This window comes from Geotrypetes seraphini, chromosome 4 (genome assembly GCF_902459505.1).
Source record: "Geotrypetes seraphini chromosome 4, aGeoSer1.1, whole genome shotgun sequence".
In the NCBI taxonomy this organism is placed as follows: domain Eukaryota; kingdom Metazoa; phylum Chordata; class Amphibia; order Gymnophiona; family Dermophiidae; genus Geotrypetes; species Geotrypetes seraphini.
Genome location: NC_047087.1, coordinates 163,400,199 through 163,418,744, shown reverse-complemented (window position 1 = coordinate 163,418,744; position 18,546 = coordinate 163,400,199). Strand labels below are relative to the sequence as shown.

The window sequence follows — 18,546 nt, the reverse complement described above, 5'->3', positions numbered from 1 at the left end:
ATTCCTTCTGTAGACTCACACCGAAAATATAGCATTTGATAAAAAACATATTCCTTCTGTAGACTCACACCAAACCCGCAGCTCCACCACAACCAGAAACCAGAAAAGAAGTTCAAATAAAACATATACTTACAACTTTGTTGTTAGTGCTGGGAGATGCCAGTTGCTCACACTATGAGGGCAGAATTGTTTAATAGTCACTGTGGTTTCTCTCTTTTTTTTTTTTTTTTACATTGAAGGGAAAGAAGAAAAATCGAGGCCCAGTCAGACCCTCTATCATTGGAGGGAGGGTGAGGCAGGGACCTGGGGGGCCCAGGTGTAACCCCTTAAGCCGGCATCGTTCAGCTGAACACCCCTGCCTCACTGAAGAGAAACCTCAACAGGAGAAATAGAAATGCCATCTCACTGAAGAGAAACCTATAGAGGAGAAATAGAATGGAAGTCTCACTGAAGAGAAACCTCAACAGGAGAAATAGCACAGTTACTTACCGTAACAGGTATTATCCAGGGACAGCAGGCAGCTATTCTCACATATGGGTGAAGTCATCGACGGAGCCTCATAAGCAGACTTGCTTGAAGAAACTCGAAGTTTCGAGTTGCCCGCACTGCGCATGGGCGAGTGCCTTCCCGCCCAGCACAGGGCGCATCTCCTCAGTTCAGATAGCTAGCAGAGAAGCCAACCATGGGAGGTGGGTGGGTTGTGAGAATAGCTGCCTGCTGTCCCTGGATAACACCTGTTACGGTAAGTAACTGTGCTTTATCTCAGGACAAGCAGGCAGGTATTCTCACATATGGGTGACCTCCAAGCTAACCAGAATGGGATGGTGGGAGAATAAATTTTGTAATACTGTTTGGCCAAACTGTCCATCCCGTCTGGAGAAAGTATCTAGACAATAGTGAGAAGTGAAGGTATGAACCGAGGACCAAGTAGCAGCTCTACAAATTTCCTCAATATGTGTATATCTGAGGAAAGCTACTGAAGCTGCCATAGCTCTAACTTTATGGGCTGTGACTTTACTGTGAAGGGATAATCCAGCCTGGGCATAGCAGAATGAGATACAAGCTGCCATCCAGTTGGAGATCGTACGCTTAGAAATAGGATGTCCAAACTTATTTGGATCGGAGGCAAAAAGTTGAGGAGCAGTTCTGTGGGGTTTGGTGCGTTCCAAGTAGAAGGCCAAAGCACGTTTACAGTCCAGAGTATGAAGAGCTGATTCTCCAGGGTGAGAATGAGGCTTTGGAAAAAACATTGGAAGTACGATGGATTGGTTGAGATGAAATTCTGAGACCACTTTAGGTAGGAATTTCGGATGAGTACGAAGAACAACTTTGTCATGATGGAACACCGTGAATGGTGGGTCAGTAACTAAAGCTTGCAACTCACTAACTCGTCGAGCAGAAGTGAGAGCAATGAGAAACACCACTTTCCAAGTGAGATACTTCAGATGAGCCTTATCAATAGGTTCAAATGGAGGCTTCATGAGTTGAGTAAGGACAACTTTGAGGTCCCAAACCACAGGAGGCAGTTTGAGCGGAGGTTTGACATTGAAAAGTCCTTTCATGAATCTGGAAAACACCGGATGAGCAGAGAGGGGTTTCCCTTCAATAGGCTGATGGAAACCTGCAATTGCACTGAGATGGACTCGTATAGATGTAGACTTGAGGCCAGAATTGGATAAGTGCAAAATATAGTCCAAAACAGAAGATAAGGAGGAATGCTGAGGCTCCTTATGATGAGAAAAACACCATGTAGAAAATCTAGTCCATTTTTGGTGATAGCATTGCCTAGTTGTAAGCTTTCTAGAAGCTTCTAAAACCTCTCTTACAGATTGAGAAAACTGAAGAGGGGTTATGTTGAGAGGTACCAGGCTGTCAGGTGTTGGGATGAAGCAGAGATCCTTGACTCAGTGTAAGCAGAGAAGGAAAAACTGGTAGACGGTATGGCTCCCTGCTGCTGAGTTGAAGTAGAAGGGTTGGCTCGGCCACGGAGGAGCGATTAGAATCATGGTGGCATAATTGTTCTTCAATTTGACCAGAGTCTTGAGAATGAGAGGGGATAGAGGAAATGCGCAGAAGAAAAGATTTGTCCATTCCAGAAGAAAAGCATTTGCCTCGAGGCGGTGAGGAGAGTATATCCTGGAACAGAACTGAGGCAGTTTGTAGTTGTGGGGAGCTGCAAAGAGGTCTATCTGAGGGGTTCCCCACTGTGAAAAAATGCGATGAAGAGGTGAGTAATGGAGAGTCCATTTGTGAGATTGCAGAAGATGACTCAAGTTGTCTGCCAAACAATTCTTCGCCCCTTGAATGTAGACAGCTTTGAGGAAGGTGTTGTGGCGGATTGCCCAATCCCAAACCTTCAGAGCTTCTTGACAAAGGGAGGCAGATCCCGTCCCTCCCTGTTTGTTGACATAATACATGGCGAATTGGTTGTCCGGATGAGGACTACCTGGTCGCGAAGAAGATGTTGAAAAGCATTGAGAGCCTTGAAAATCGCTCTGAGTTCCAGCAGATTGATGTGACATTGATGATCCATACTGGTCCAGTGGCCTTGAGTACGGAGACCATCGAGACCCAAGCGTAGGTCGAAGAGTCTGTCGTGAGGACCTTCTGAAGAGGGGGCGTTTGAAAAAGCAAGCCTCTGGAAAGATTGGAAGAGAGCATCCACCAACGGAAAGACTTCGTCAAGGAAGGAGTAACAGAAATGTGTCGAGAAGGAGGGTCGCAAACTTGCGTCCATTGAGATGCCAGGGTCAACTAAGGAATTCTGAGGTGAAGTCTGGCAAAAGGAGTCACGTGTACTGTGGAGGCCATGTGACCCAGAAGTACCATCATGTGTCTCACTGAGATGGAAGTGCGGGTTGACACTGTATGACAGCGTTGAAGAAGAGCCTCCAAGACGTTGTGGAAGGGATGCTCTGAGTTGGACAGTGTCCAGAACAGCTCCAATGAAGTGTAGAATCTGTGAGGGTTGAAGTTAAGATTTGGGAAAGTTGATTTCAAATCCCAAATCCGTTGGGTTGCTACAATAACCCTTTGAGATGTGGAATCTTTGATGAGCCAGTCGTCGAGGTAGGGGAATACCTGAATACCATGGTTCCTTAGAGCTGTTGCTACCACTACGAGGCACTAGGTTAGATGAACACTCTGGGAGACGAGGCCAGGCCAAAGGGTAGTACTCTGTATTGATAATGCAGATTCCCCAGCTGAAATCTGAGATATTGACGGGAGGCCGGATGAATGGGGATATGAATGTAGGCCTCCTTGAGATCCAGAGAGTATAACCAGTCGTTCTGCTCGAGAAGGGGATAAAGAGATGCCAGGGACAACATTCAAAACTTTTCTTTGACTAAAAATTTGTTGAGAGCCCTGAGATCCAGAATGGGCCGCAGATCGCACGTCTTCTTCGGAACAAGGAAGTAACGGGAGTAAAAACCCCTGTTCTGCTGTTCCAAGGGAACTGGTTCAATGGCATGGAGAGAAAGCAAAGCTTGAGCTTCCTTGAAGAAGAAGGGCGGTCTGGGATGGATTGGAAGGATACTCTCTTGGAGGAAGCTCTGGTGGAACCTGAGTGAAATGAAGAGAGTATACTTCTCTGATGATGGTAAGCACCCAGAGGTCGGATGTAATTATCGTCCATCGATTGTAAAAATGATGAAGACGACCTCCTATAAGGGGAAAAGGGGACAGAGACAGAATGGTGGAGGTTATGCTCTGTTGTAAACAGTCAAAAAGGCTGAGAAGCCTTAGGTGCAGCAGAAGGTTGGGGTTTCTGTTGCTTCTGAGGTTGCTGTTATTTCAGAGGAGGGCGAGTATAAGGAGCCGACTTCGGAGCAAAACACCTTTCATAGATAAAAGCAGGGCGTGCAGGCTTGGCAGGAGCTGGCTTTGGCTTAGGTTTGACTATAGAAGCAAATGATTTCTCATGGTCAGATTTCTTGGTGGCTGCCTCGATGGATTCATCAAAGAGGTCGTTACCCTCACAAGGAATGTTAGCTAAGCGGTCTTGAAGGTTAGAGTCCATGTCCATGGTATGAAGCCAGGCAAGACGACTAGGTAAGTTGGGGGAGGGTACCCACTTATATACCAGTGCAGTAAGTAACAATCCTGATGTGGTGATCCAAAACTCCGCTTCTAAGTCCGAGGTAAGTACCCTCACTGCAGAAGTTTCACTAGGAGACACTTTGTCTCAGATGGAAAACTCTCTACAGGGGTTTAACAAGCACAAAGAGTGGAGAGCTATGTATGTTAACGCACATAGTTTAGGGAACAAATTTCTAGAACTGAAAACAGAAATAGTGAATGCCGACCTAGATGTGGTGGCAATATCCGAAACATTGTTCACAGACTCTCATGGGTGGGATATAACTATACCAGGATACAACCTACTTTGTCAAGACAGGAAGGGTAAGTTGGGAGGAGGGGTAGCACTTTACATCAAAGAGAACATCAAAATAGCCAGAATCACAGATGTCAAGTACACCGGGGAATCCATCTGGGTAAACCTGGCCAGAGGCGGAGGAAAATGCCTGTACCTTGGTGTGGTATAAAGACCTCCAAGACAAACGGAGGACAAGGACACAGAATTAACTGAAGACATTGAGAATATCACTCTACAGGGGACGCTGTTCTGCTAGGGGACTTCAACATGCCTGATGTAGACTGGAACACACTCTCAGCGACAACTTGTGGTAGCAGGAGGATATTAACGTCCATGAAGGGAGTACAGCTCAAACAAATGGTACTAGAGCCCACTAGGGCCAAGGCCATCCTAGACCTCATACTTACAAACGGGGAGAGCGTCTCGGTGGGAGAAACACTAGCCACCAGTGACCATAACATGGTATGGTTCAACCTTAGGAAAGGCTTCCCTAAATCACAAACAAAAACGAGGGTACTCAATTTCCGGGGCACTGACTTCGCACACATGGGAGATTTCGTCCATCAGACGCTGCAGGATCAAGAAGCAACTGATAATGTGGAAGCAATGTGGTCAACCCTGAAATTGACCCTACACGAGGCAACTATCCGCTACATAAAATCGGTAAATAAACAACAAAGAAACAAAAAACCCCAATGGTTCACTGATGAGGTCTCGTACCTCGTCAAGGAAAAAAAAAGAGCATTTCTTTCATACAAACGTACGGGGAAAGGAGAAGCTAACATTGAATACAGGACCAGGTATGCAGCAGTCAAAACAGCAGTCAGGGAGGCCAAACTTGCAGTGGAAGAAACTCTAGCAAAGAACATTAAGAAAGGGGACAAATCCTTCTTCGGGTATATTAGTGACAGGAAAAAAAAACACAAACGGGATAGTACTCCTTAGAACACTGGATGGGAATTACATGGAAACAGATTCCGATAAAGCCAAACTACTGAATGAATACTTCTGCTAGGTTTTTATCTGCGAGGCACCAGGGCACGGGCCACATCTGGAAGCAATGTCAAGTGCGGAAGACCCATTTCAGAATTTTGAGTTCACACCAGCTGATGTCTACAGCGAACTGTCAAGACTCAAGGTGTGCAAAGCCATGGGTCCAGACGAATTGCACCCGAGAGTGCTCAGAGAGCTGTGCGATGTCCTGGCGGGACCATTAGCCATGCTCTTCAATCTTTCCCTAAATACGGGGAGAGTCCCCCTGGATTGGAAAACAGCTAACGTCGTTCCTCTGCACAAAAAGGGTTGCAGAGTAGAGGCTGCGAATTACAGACCAGTGAGTCTCACATCGATAGTGTGTAAACTCATGGAAACACTAATTAAACGTAAATTAGACACGATCTTGGATGAGGGGAATCTAAGGGATTCTAGTCAGCATGGATTCACTAAGGGTAGGTCATGCCAATCCAATCTCATCAGCTTCTTTGATTGGGTAACAGGAGAGTGTCTGGACATAGTGTACTTGGATTTCAGCAAGGCTTTTGACAGAGTCCCACACCGCAGGCTACTAAACAAGATGAAATCGATGGGGTTGGGCGAGACAATAACTGCATGGGTCAATGATTGGCTTAGTGGTAGACTTCAGAGGGTGGTGGTCAATGGCACCCTCTCTGAAACATCGGAAGTGACCAGCGGAGTGCCGCAGGGCTCAGTCCTGGGTCCACTCCTTTTTAACATATTCATAAGGGACTTGACACGAGGGCTGCAGGGTAAAGTAACATTATTCGCCGATGACGCCAAACTATGCAACATAGTAAGTGAAGGCTATTTGCAGGATAGTATGACACAAGACCTTCTTGTGTTGGAAAACTGGTCCTCAACATGGCAGCTGGGCTTCAATGCTAAGAAATGTAAGGTCATGCACCTCGGTAGCGGAAATCCATGCAGAACTTACACCTTAAATGGAGAAACATTGGCTAGGACCTCAGTAGAACGAGATTTGGGAGTAATCATCAGTGCAGACATGAAGGCTGCCAAACAAGTAGAAAAGGCCTCATCCAAGGCAAGGCAAATGATGGGATGTATCAATAGAAGTTTCGTCAGCCGGAAACCAGAAGTCACAATGCGACCTCATCTGGAATACTGTGTGCAATTCTGGAGGCCACATTATCGTAAAGACGTGCTTAGAGTCGAGTCGGTTCAGCGGATGGCCACTAGGATGATCTCGGGGCTCAAGGGTCTCTCATACGAAGAGAGACTGAACAGATTGCAGCTCTACACTCTAGAAGAACGCAGGGAGAGGGGGGACATGATTGAGACATTTAAATACATCACAGGACGTGTCGAGGTGGAAGATGACATCCTCTTTCTCAAAGGACCTTCGGCCACAAGAGGGCATCCGCTTAAACTCAGAGGGGGGAAATTTAGTAGTGACACCAGGAAGCATTTCTTCACGGAAAGAGTGGTAGAACACTGGAACAAGCTTCCGGTGCAGGTGGTCGAGGCCACCAGCGTGCTTGACTTCAAGAATAAATGGGACATCTACGTGGAATCCCTACGAAGGTCGAGTTAAGGAACTGGGTCATTAGCATTCAGACTTATTGGGGTGGGTCAGTAGAGTGGGCAGACTTGGGCAGATAACTCAAAGGCATCATAAGATGATTGGAGGAGATACAGACATAATTGAGAGAAAAAAGAAATGACTTCTTGAAACTCAAAATGCATTTGGTTATCCAAATAATCCAAAAACTTTGGTAGAAGAGAAAGAAGAAATTAAAATAAGTGATGAAATAAAAATTATAATTGAGGACTTTAGCATTCTGGTAGATGCGACGTCTGAATTTGTCCATATTTTTCCCCTCCCTTCCAGGAGGAACTGTGGCATAAACCTTGGAAGGATGAGAACTCTTTCAAAGAGGATTCAACAAGCAGGGATTGATGAGATACCTGTGAGTTGTCAAACCATTTGCGATGCACAGTTTTATACCTAGAGTCCAATTTTCCTGGAACAGCTGGTATGGAAAAAGGTGTTTCCATGCATCGACCAAAAGTCTGATTCAAAAGCTTATGAAGTGGAAGCTTAAGACACTCTGCCGGAGGTTGAGGAAGATGCATAACTTCTAGATACTCCTTAGAATATCTGGAGCCAGTATCCAATTGAACATCCAAGTCCACAGCCATCTGTCGCAGGAAAGAAAAGAAAGATAGCTGATCCGCCAATGCTTTGCCTCGAGAAGGACTCAAGGACATCGAGGCAGCCTGGGTCGAAGATGAAGCCTCGGCAGGAAAAAAGGCATCAAGGGAACATGGTGACTTGGACGAGGCAATCGAAACCGGAACTTCCTCGAGGGCCAGCATTGGAGACCTCGAACGAGGAGTTGGTGGTCTAGTCGAAGTTGGGGTAGATCGAGGCTTAGTTGAAGTAGGTCTTTCTTTAGAAGAAGAACTATGCCTGGAAGGATACCTTGATGAAGGCCTCGATCATCGGTGAGAACTGTGCCTGGAAGCAGATTTCGAGGAACGAGGAGACTTCGCCTCGGAGACTGAAGCAGCCGATGCTATCAAAGAATGGATAGGACTGGAGGCTGTAGATCAAAGCTCCAGAGGCTTGATGGAGGAACCTCGATGCACTCCCAAAGACTCTGCCCCTTGTATAGAGTGTGAGGATTCCTACCGAGGCACTTACAAAGATTCTGCTCCTTGCTTCATGTGCTTAGATGCCAAACCAGACACTCGCAGAGACTATGCTCCCTGCAAAGAGTGTGTGTGCTCAGACTGAGGCAAAGGAAACGGCTCGACCCTGCGGGAGTCCGCTGAATGCCCAGGCTGGATAAGAGAGAGAAGCTTCTGTCCCATATTAGTAAGGAACTGAATGAATTGCTTCTCCAACATGGTCTGGAAAGAAGCCGGCAAGGATGGATCCGTGTCTGAAACCGGACCATCTGCTTTGGTTGGAGGTTTCTTCGAGGTAGTGTGAGTGTGCTTCGACTTGGAAGTCTTAGGCACTTTAATCACTACCGGTGGAACCGACTGCTGAGCTATCTGACCTGAGGAAACAGGAGAAGATACAGCAGATGTCATCGAAGAAAGAGCCGCTGCAAACGACGAAGGTCGAGTGGAAGCAGTAGGAATCTCGGGAGTCGAGGCCAAGGTTGCCTTTGAAGTCGAGGGATCCGTAGAAGATTCCATCTCGAAGAGTTTGTCCACCAAAATACAACGACGATAGAAAGCTCAAGGCTGAAGCGTTTGACAAGGCAGGCATGACCCAGAATGATGTTTCGGCCCAAGACACTTAAGGCAGCGACGGTGTGGGTCCATGAGAGAGATCGCGCGGTGGCACTTGTCACGATTCTTGAAGCCCGTAACAGGCCGGGACATAGAAGGAAAAATAGCCGCTGCAAAATCGAAGTCCTCGGGCTGCGGCCGAGTGGCCTGTCCCGAGAAACGGATGGAAGAGGAAAAAAAAATTATTTTTTTAAACTGAAAATGAAAGAAATAAAATAAGAACAGCAATTCTTAAGGAAAAAAATACAAACCGCAGTTCAGAGAAGGCACAAGTAACAAAGTTAAATGCAGACTGAAAGATGGAGTTCTCGACTCCGCAGAAAACTGAGAACTGAGGAGACGCACCCTGTGCTGGGCGGGAAGGCACTTGCGCATACGCAGTGCGGGCGACTCGAAACTTCGACTTTCTTCAAGCAAGCCTGCTTGCATCCGGACTCCGTCGATGACGTCACCCACATGTGAGAACACCTACCTGCTTGTACTGGGATAATGGTATAAGAGAAGACGGCTTCATTGATAGTATTTTGTGATATAGTAAATGAGGAGAGGGATAACATAGTAACATAGTAGATGACGGCAGATAAAGACCTGAATGGTCCATCCAGTCTGCCCAACCTGATTCAATTTTAATTTTTTAATTTTTCTTCTTAGCTATTTCTAGGCAAGAATCCAAAGCTTTACCAAAGCTTGGGTTCCAACTGCCGAAATCTCTGTTAAGACTTACTCCAGCCCATCTACACCCTCCCAGCCATTGAAGCCCTCCCCAGCCCATCCTCCACATAAAGCCATATACAGACACAGACCTTGCAGAGGATTTAGAATCAGAAAATAATATTAAATATTGAACTAAGGCCAGTACTGACTGGCCTTAGTTCAATATTTAATATTATTTTCTGATTCTAAATCCTCTGTGTTCATCCCATGCTTCTTTAAACTCAGTCACAGTTTTACTCTCCACCACCTCTCTCGGGAGCGCATTCCAGGCATCCACTACCCTCTCCATAAAGTAGAATTTCCTAACATTGCCCCTGAATCTACCACCTCTCAACCTTACATTATGTCCTCTGGTTTTACCATTTTCCTTTCTCTGGAAAAGATTTTGTTCTACGTTAATACCCTTCAAGTATTTGAACATCTGAATCATATCTCCCCTGTCTCTCCTTTCCTCTAGGGTTTACATATTCAGGGCTTCCAGTTTCTCCTCATACGTCTTCTGGCGCAAACCTCCTATCATTTTCGTCAACCTCTTCTGCTCCGCATCAAGTCTTCTTACGTCCTTCGCCAGATACGGTCTCCAAAATTGAACACAATACTCCAAGTGGGGCCTTACCAATGACCTGTACAGGGGCATCAACACCTTCTTCCTTCTACTGACTACGCCTCTCTTTATACAGCCCAGCATCCTTCTGGCAGCAGCCACTGCCTTGTTACACTGTTTTTTCACCTTTAGATCTTCGGACACTATCACCCCAAGGTCCCTCTCCCCTGTCCGTGCATATCAGCTTCTCTCCTCCCAGCATATACGGTTCCTTCCTGTTATTATTCCCCAAATGCATTACTCTGCATTTCTTTGCATTGAATTTTAGTTGCCAGGCATTAGACCATTCCTCTAACTTTTGCAGATCCTTTTTCATATTTTCCACTCCCTCTTCGGTGTCTACTCTTACAAATCTTGGTATCATCTGCACACTTTTCCTTCTAACCCTTCAGCAATGACATTCACAAACATATTGAACAGGATTGGCCCCAGCACCGATCCCTGAGGGACTCAACTACTCACCTTTCCTTGCTTTGAGCGACTTCCATTAACCACCACCCTCTGGCGTCTGTCCGACAGCCAGTTTCTGACCCAGTTCACCACTTTGGGTCCTAACTTCAGCCCTTCAAGTTTGTTCAACAGCCTCCTATGAGGAACTGTATCAAAGGCTTTGCTGAAATCCAAGTAAATTACAGCTAGCATTTGTCCTCGATCCAGCTCTCTGGTCACACAATCAAAAAATTCAATCAGGTTCGTTTGGCACAATTTACCTTTTGTAAAGCCATGTTGCCTCGGATCCTGTAACCCATTAGATTCAAGGAAGTACACTATCCTTTCTTTCAGCAAAACTTCCATTATTTTACCAACAACTGAAGTGAGGCTCACCGGCCTGTAGTTTCCTGCTTCATCCCTGTGACCACTTTTATGAATGGGGACCACATCCACTCTCCTCCAATCCCCAGGAATCACTCCCGTCTCCAGAGATTTGTTGAACAAGTCTTTAATAGGACTCGCTAGAACCTCTCTGAGCTCCCTTAGTATCCTGGGATGGATCCCATCTGGTCCCATCGCTTTGTCCACCTTCAGTTTTTCAAGTTGCTCATAAACACCCTCCTCCATGAACGGTGCAGAATCTACTCCATTTTCTCGTGTAACTTTGCTAGACAATCTCGGTCCTTCTCCAGGATTTTCTTCTGTGAACACAGAACAGAAATATTTGTTTAGCACATTTGCTTTCTCCTCATCACTTTCCACATATTGGTTCCCAGCATCTTTTAGCCTAGCAATTCCATTTTTCATCTTCCTCCTTTTACTAATATATCTGAAAAAATTTTTGTCTCCCTTTTTTACATTTTTAGCCATTTGTTCTTCCGCCTGTGCTTTCGCCAGATGTATCTCTCTCTTGGCTTCTTTCAGTTTCACCCTGTAGTCCTTTCTGCTCTCCTCTTCTTGGGTTTTTTTATATTTCATGAACGCCAACCCTTTCGCCTTTATTTTCTCAGCCACTAGGTTGGAGAACCATATCGGCTTCCTTTTTCTCTTATTTTTATTGATTTTCTTCACATAAAGGTCCGTAGCCATTTTTATCACTCCTTTCAGCTTAGACCACTGTCTTTCCACTTCTCTTATGTCCTCGTATCCTAACAGCTCTTTCTTCAGGTACTCTCCCATTGCATTAAAGTCCTTACATTTGAAATCTAGGACTTTAAGTATCATGGGGCAGCTCTCCACTTTAGCCGTTATATCAAACCAAACCGTTTGATGATCGCTACTTCCCAGGTGAGCACCCACTCGAACATTAGAGATACTCTCTCCATTTGTGAGGACCAGATCCAATATCGCTTTTTCCCTTGTGGGTTCCATCACCATTTGCCTGAGCAGAGCCTCTTGAAAGGCATCCACAATCTCCCTACTTCTTTCCGATTCCGCAGACAGAACATTCCAGTCCGCATCCGGCAGCAGAACCTCCTCTTTCCTTCCAAACTTTTGGATATCCACAATCAGATCCTTATCAATTTGCTGCGATTGAGTCGGAGGCCTGTAGACTACACCCACGTAGATAGAAGTTCCATCTTCTCTTTTCAGAGCAATCCATATCGCTTCTTCCTCTCCCCAGGTCCCTTGCATTTCGGTCGCTTGGATATTGATCTTTACATAGAGAGCTACTCCTCCACCTTTATGACCATCTCTGTCCTTCCTAAAAAGATTGTATCCCGGTATGTTTGCATGTGATTCACTGAACCATGTCTCTTTGATAGCGACAATATCTAGATCTGCCTCTAACATCAGGGCTTGCAGATCATGAACTTTGTTGCTTAGACTGCGAGCATTTGTGGTCATCACTTTCCAGCTATTTTTCAGCGATAATCTCCTTTTTCGTATGGATTTTTGTTTCATTTCACTTTCCGTTGCAATACTAAGAAATGAGTTGCTGATATTGCTTATGTTGCAGTCTTTACTACTATCACATCTTTTCTTTTGCGGGGGTGGTCTCTATAATTGTCCTTTGTACATACACCACCCCCACCTTCTAGTTTAAATGCCTAGAAAAATATTGTCTAAATTTCTCTGCAAGGTTTCTTTTTCCTGTAGTAATATGTAGCCCATCAGTGCAATATAGCTTCTTGTCCTTCCATGTATTTCCCCATCCTCCTATGTACCTGAAGCCTTCTTGATGACACCAGGCTTTGAGCCATCTATTAAAGTCCTCTGTGTTTTTCACTCTTTGCTCTCCCTTTCCATATGCAGGCAGTATTTCAGAAAAAGCTAAAGTCTTTACAAAAGGTTTCACTCCCTCACCAAGCTCCCGAAAAGCTTTCTGTGCTTCAAGTGTGGAGTTGTTGGCCAGGTCATTTGTTCCCAGATGGATAACAACATCAGTGTTAAAATCCTTATTTTCTTCCTTAATTATAGTCTGTATTTGCCTGGAACTCCTGGTAGACAGCAATGGAGAAGGCTGTGGGGTCAATAGCCTGAAAGTTCCTGAATGTGTTGGTGGTGATTTGCCAGATCTGGGGGGTAGGGTGATGAATAGTGAATGTTAACAGGTGATGGCCAGAGAAGGGAAGGGTGGTATTGCAGAATTTGGTGGTAGAGCAGTTGGAGGATAGAATTAGGTCTAGGCAGTGTCCTTTCTGGTGTACAGGAGATTGTATGAGGAATCGACAAAATAGAGCAGAGAAGATTATTTACATTGTCCAATTGGACACGGACTAGAGGACATGTAATGAAGCTAAGGGGGGACAGGTTCAGGACTAATGTCAGGAAGTTCTGCTTCACTCAGAGAGTGGTTGACACCTGGAATGCCCTCCCAGATGAGATTATTGCGGAATCGACCGTCCTAGGCTTCAAGAGCAAACTAGATGCATATCTCCTTAAGAGAGGCATATAAGGATATGGTGGACTATAAATTACGACAGGTGTACACCTGGCAGGGCCTCCGCGTGTGCGGATCGCCGGACTTGATGGACCGAAGGTCTGATCCGGAGATGGCAGTTCTTATGTTCTTATATGTTAGAGCAAGGAACTTAGAGGCAAAGGAGTCGGAGGGGTCATCAACATAGATATTAGTCACCGGGGATGAAAGCTCGAGAAGAGCCAGGAGTCAAAGTCTGTGAGGAAGGAAGAATGGGACATATTGGGGGAGGAGGGTGGGTCAGTAGATGACTGCTACTCAGAGTGGTAGGGGAGCAAAAAGAGAGATAGAATGGACTTCAATGGAGGAAGAGCTTTGAGATGGTAGTGGGAGAAAGGTTTGAAATCTGCAAGAGGGTGAGAGTAGTAGTCCCATGCCTTCTCCTTGACCGACCAACCAAAGTGTATGGGAGAAAAGGTAGCCTCCATGACACAAGGCAGCAGCTGAGATACAGTCATCAGGGCAGATCCAGGTCTCTGTTAGTGCGAGCAAGTGCAGAGATCAAGAGATGAAGCGTCAAGCTTGTTGAGAACGGAGCAGACATTCCATGAGGAACAATGGAAGGGCGGGGGGAGGGAGGAGAGGAATAGAAATAAGATTAGTGGTATTGCAGGTTGTCCTGTAGAAGTAAGGTGGACCGTAAGAGTAGGGTGGGAGCTGGTTGGGAGGACCAGGATTGAGGGTTGATGTCCCCAGTGGAAAGCAAGAGAAGGAGGAGGAAGATATGGGTGAGGGGGCACCTGCTGCTGCGATGTGGGTGACATGCACACAAGGAGAGAGGGGATGACCGAATGAGAGGCAGAAAGTGTAGGATCTTTAGATCAGAGTAGAGGATAAGAGGAAGGGAGAGGCAATGAGTTTAAAGAGTGAAGAGCAAAGTGTTAATGTGTTCAGGGGCTTAGGGAGAAGGGGAAGATTGGGGTAGAGAGCTGCACGGGAACAGGGATGATGGGAATCCCGCGGGACCCGCGGGGATCCCGCGGGTTCCCCCTCTGGGTCACGGGGATCCCATGGGGACGCCCCCTAGGGTCACGGGGATCCCGTGGGGACGCCCCCTAGGGTCGCGGGGATCCCGTGGGGACGCCTCCGAGGGTCGCGGGGTTCCTGCGGGGTTGGATCGCAGTGTACTCGAGCCGCAAGGGTAGTCTCCTTCTCCTTACCTACCCTGTCGCAGCACACAGCCGAACGGAAATCTTCCCGAAGTCAGCGCTGACGTCGGAGGGAGGGCTTAAGCAAAGCCCTCCCTTCCTCCGACGTCAGCGCTGACATCAGGAAGACTTCCGGTCGGCTGTGTGCGGCAGGGCAGGTAGGGAGAAGGCAATGGCGTACGAAAGAGGGGGGAGGAGGTGGTCCACCCCGGAGAATGTGCACAGCCGGTCAGGTCCCCCGATCGACCGACAACAGGCCCGGCCGACAAATCTCCCTGCCCTGTAGCCGCGAATCTAAATTACCTCTTACAGCAGTTTCACTACTCCAGCTGCTGTAAGAAGGTAATTTAGATTCGCGGCTACAGGACAGGGAGATTTGTCCGACCGGGCCTGTTCTGTTGTCAGTCGGGTGCAAAAGCACCACAAAGGTGGAGGCAGGGAGGGAGGAAAGGTGGAGTGGAGAAGAAAAGACGCTTAAGGGGGGAGAAGGCCGCTGAAAGCACTGGGGAAGACAAAGGGGTGGAAAAGAACGCTGAAAGGACATGGGGTAAACGGGAGGAGGGGGGGGGGAAGGACCCTGAAAGCACTGGGGAAGACAAAGGGGTGGAGAATGCCACTGAAAGGACATGGGGAAAACAGGGGTGGAGAAGGCCGCTGAAAGGACATGGGGAAGACAGAGGGGGGAGAAGGCCGCTGAAAGGACACAGGGAAGACAGAGGGGGGAGAAGGCCGCTGAAAGGACACAGGGAAGACAGAGGGGGGAGAAGGACGCTGAAAGGACATGGGGAAGGCAGAGGGGGGAGAAGGATGCTGCCTGACAGGACATGGGGAAGATGGTGGGGGAGAAGGACACTGAAAGGAAATGGGGAAGAGGGAATGGGAAGAAGATGCTGGCAGGGAAGAAGACAGAGGTGCCAGACTATGGGGGGAGCGGAGGGAAAAAGATGGGTGCCAGACCAATTTGGGAGGGGGGAGAAAGGGAGAGGCACAGTAACAGAGCAAATGGAAGACACAGAGAGAAGAGAGGCAGTGGATGGAAGGAATTGAATGAGAACATGAAGAAAGCAGAAACCAGGCAATAAAGGTAGGAAAAAAAATTCTTTTTTTTTTTTTTTTTTTTGCTTAAGGATAAAGTAGTATATTAGTTGTGTTGATAAAAATTTATAAACATTAGAGGCTCTGGTAGAAACCCGTTTACAAAGTATGTATTCTTCCCAATTAATATTTCCAAATTAATAAAGTCTTTTTGCTTATTTTTAAATGGGTTTCTACCAGAGCCTTTAATTCAGTAGCATAATTAAATGAAATAACTATTTCTGTAGTTTATAGGGACGGTCGGGGACGTAGGGGATTCCTCGCGGGGACGGGCGGGGACGGAGGGATTCCTCGCGGGGACGGGTGGGAGTCCTCACGGGGACGGGTGGGGATGGGTAGGACTTTGGCGGGGACGGGTGGGATTTCTGTCCCCGCGCAACTCTCTAGATTGGGGATGTTTAACATCAGCAGGAAGGAAAGTAAGGGAGCTATAACAGTAGAAGCGAAACTGAGAAGCAGCTTGGTTGTGGACTAGTCTACAGAGTAGAAGGACACGCGCGAAGGTAGAGTATCAGTGCTGCAAAGAGGATGATATGAGGGATAAAAATTTTCTGCTCATGCCCATCTGACTGGCAAGAATCACTCTTGAGACCACAACTTAAATCCACTAGAATCCTTGGACATCAAAGGATAAACCACTGCCGAAAAATCAAATTTCAAAAGAACTATAATTCTCTGTTAGGATTATGTCAGCAAGCCAAATTATTGAACCAGCCAGAAATTACTCAGTATGTAAAGTACTTCCAAAGCAGCCCAAATGATTTTGTAAAAGGATACTGAAATTTAAAATAAAATGTAATTCAGCTATTTTCTCCCACTCCAGCACCTAGTGGCATCAAGCCCACTCTCCCTTCAGCAGACCACCCATACACAGGGAAATGGTTCAGGGAGGCCGAGCAGATTGTAAACTGAAAAAGGCTCAATGATTATAGCCTGAAGACAGGCATAAAAGAGGGTCCAAAATAAAAACTCAATAAAAAATTTAAAACGATGAAACTGAGTTAACAGGAAGGCAGAAAAGTACTTTTTATTTTGCAATTTTATTATATATGGAAACTTGTAAATTGCCTTGGATAAAGGAGGATTAAAAATGTTTTTAATTAATTAAAGAACACACACATTAAAAGTATGTAGGAAAACGATGTCTAAAATAGATGCAAATAGTACATGTGCTGAGAGAAACTGAAAGAAACGGCTTCTCAGCTCTGCGGAAAACTAAGAACTGATGGTCTCCCAAGTGGGTGGCGGGTAGAAAGGCACTCACGTTGAACGATATGGATGGTCTTCAACTTTTAAAGTAACACTGCACTTGTTCACTCTCCATACCGGGCTCCATGGATGATATCATCCATATGTAAGAATATGCTGCCTGCTTGCCCTAGGATAATGCGATTTTCTTTATGATGATATACTCAATATTGTTCAACATTATCTAGCGCATGTAGGGTAATTTGGGGTACTGTTTCGAAGATGGCTTTTGCAGTGGGCTCAATGGAACTATACAGCATAACAAAAAATTTCAAAAGAACTATAATTCTCAGTCAGGATTATGTTAGCAAGCCAAATTATTGAACCAGCCAGAAATTACTCAGTATGTAAAGTACTTCCAAAGCAGCCCAAATTATTTTGTAAAAGGATACTGAAATTTAAAATAAAATGTAATTCAGCTATTTTCCCCCACTCCAGCACCTAGTGGCATCAAGCCCACTCTCCCTTCAGCAGACCACCCATACACAGGGAAATTTTTCACCAGCCCAGCAAAAGCCCTCAATCACCCCAGTTGAAGTGGAAAGACAAATGTATTTTTATTCAAAGTCCATGAAAACACCAGCATAGCGGTAAGTCAAGCTCCATTGTTTTCAAATGATAGCTGTTCTGAAGCAGGATATTTGCCTTTAAGAATCTAACTTTAATAGAAATATTTTAAGATACCAATACCAGCTTCTTTCACATCAGCTTTTATTGAGCATACTTGGAGTCTATCCAGTAGGTGTCACTGCTGTAAGAAACCACTCCAGCTTCCTCCCTCTCAACAGCCCATACTCATAGCTACTTTCAACTACTTCTAAATACATCGCCCCAAAGCCTCTCTGCATAATCTCTCTTAATCCAGAGTTGGTGAAATCTTCTTGTGGATTGTTCAGAAGAAAGATATGAGCACTCACTTTTCGCTGAACATCACTGAGAATCAAGTACTCAGCAGAAAGGTCTAAGCAGGCCTTGAGTCCAGGGAGCACACTGGAGTTAAATGGATCTGGAGAAAATCTGACACAAAAGAGATATTGCATATTTTAGAATGCTACAAGGCCTATGGATTTAGCTCACAATTTTTTTTGTCAGTAGCTCAAAATAAGTTACAATAAGACAACATAAAAATCAGGTTTGTAATGCATCTCTTTACTTAAAAACTTACCAATTTACTCTTTTCAGGTTTGCAGTTAAGATGCACTGTATTAGTTCATAATAAAATTATTAATAAGCAATAATGAAAGATTAGGTTTCTTACCTCTGTTAATCTTCCTTCTTGTATATCTTCTCTGGATGCTGAACGGATGGGATCTTGTATCTCCATTAGCCAGTGGCGTACCAAGGGGGGGGGAGGCGGACGTCAGAATTGACATTGGAAAGATTTCTTGTCGGCGGGGGGGAGGTACGATTGTAGGCGCGGACTGGGGGAAAGGAAGGGGAGAGGCGCTTTTATTTTTCTTTTTTCCGCGGCAGGGAGGGCAGGATGTAGGCAGGCAAGCTGGCTGGCTTTAGCGTAGCAGGGAGAGAGGGAGATAGACAGGCAGGCTGGCTTTGGGGGTGGACAAAATCAGGAAGGCAGTGTATATAAGGAGGCATTGGGGGGCACCATGGACACAGGAAGGAGGCACTGGGGGCACCATGGACACAGGAAGGAGGCCCTGGGGGCACTCAGGACACGGGAAGGAGGCACTGGGGCACTATGGACACAGGAAGGAGGCACTGG

The 18,546-nt window shown here is 46.0% G+C and overlaps 1 protein-coding gene across 4 annotated transcripts in view; it reads right to left on the bottom strand.

The window, feature by feature from the left end:
- Positions 1 to 18,546, bottom strand: part of EDC4 (enhancer of mRNA decapping 4) — a 1,195,251-nt gene that overhangs the window by 726,020 nt on the left and 450,685 nt on the right. For all 4 annotated transcript variants that reach the window (XM_033940763.1, XM_033940759.1, XM_033940760.1 and 1 more), the window contains exon 11: positions 17,741 to 17,840. In XM_033940763.1, the coding sequence (XP_033796654.1) occupies positions 17,741 to 17,840 (100 nt within the window). The remainder of the gene's footprint in view (positions 1 to 17,740; positions 17,841 to 18,546) is intronic.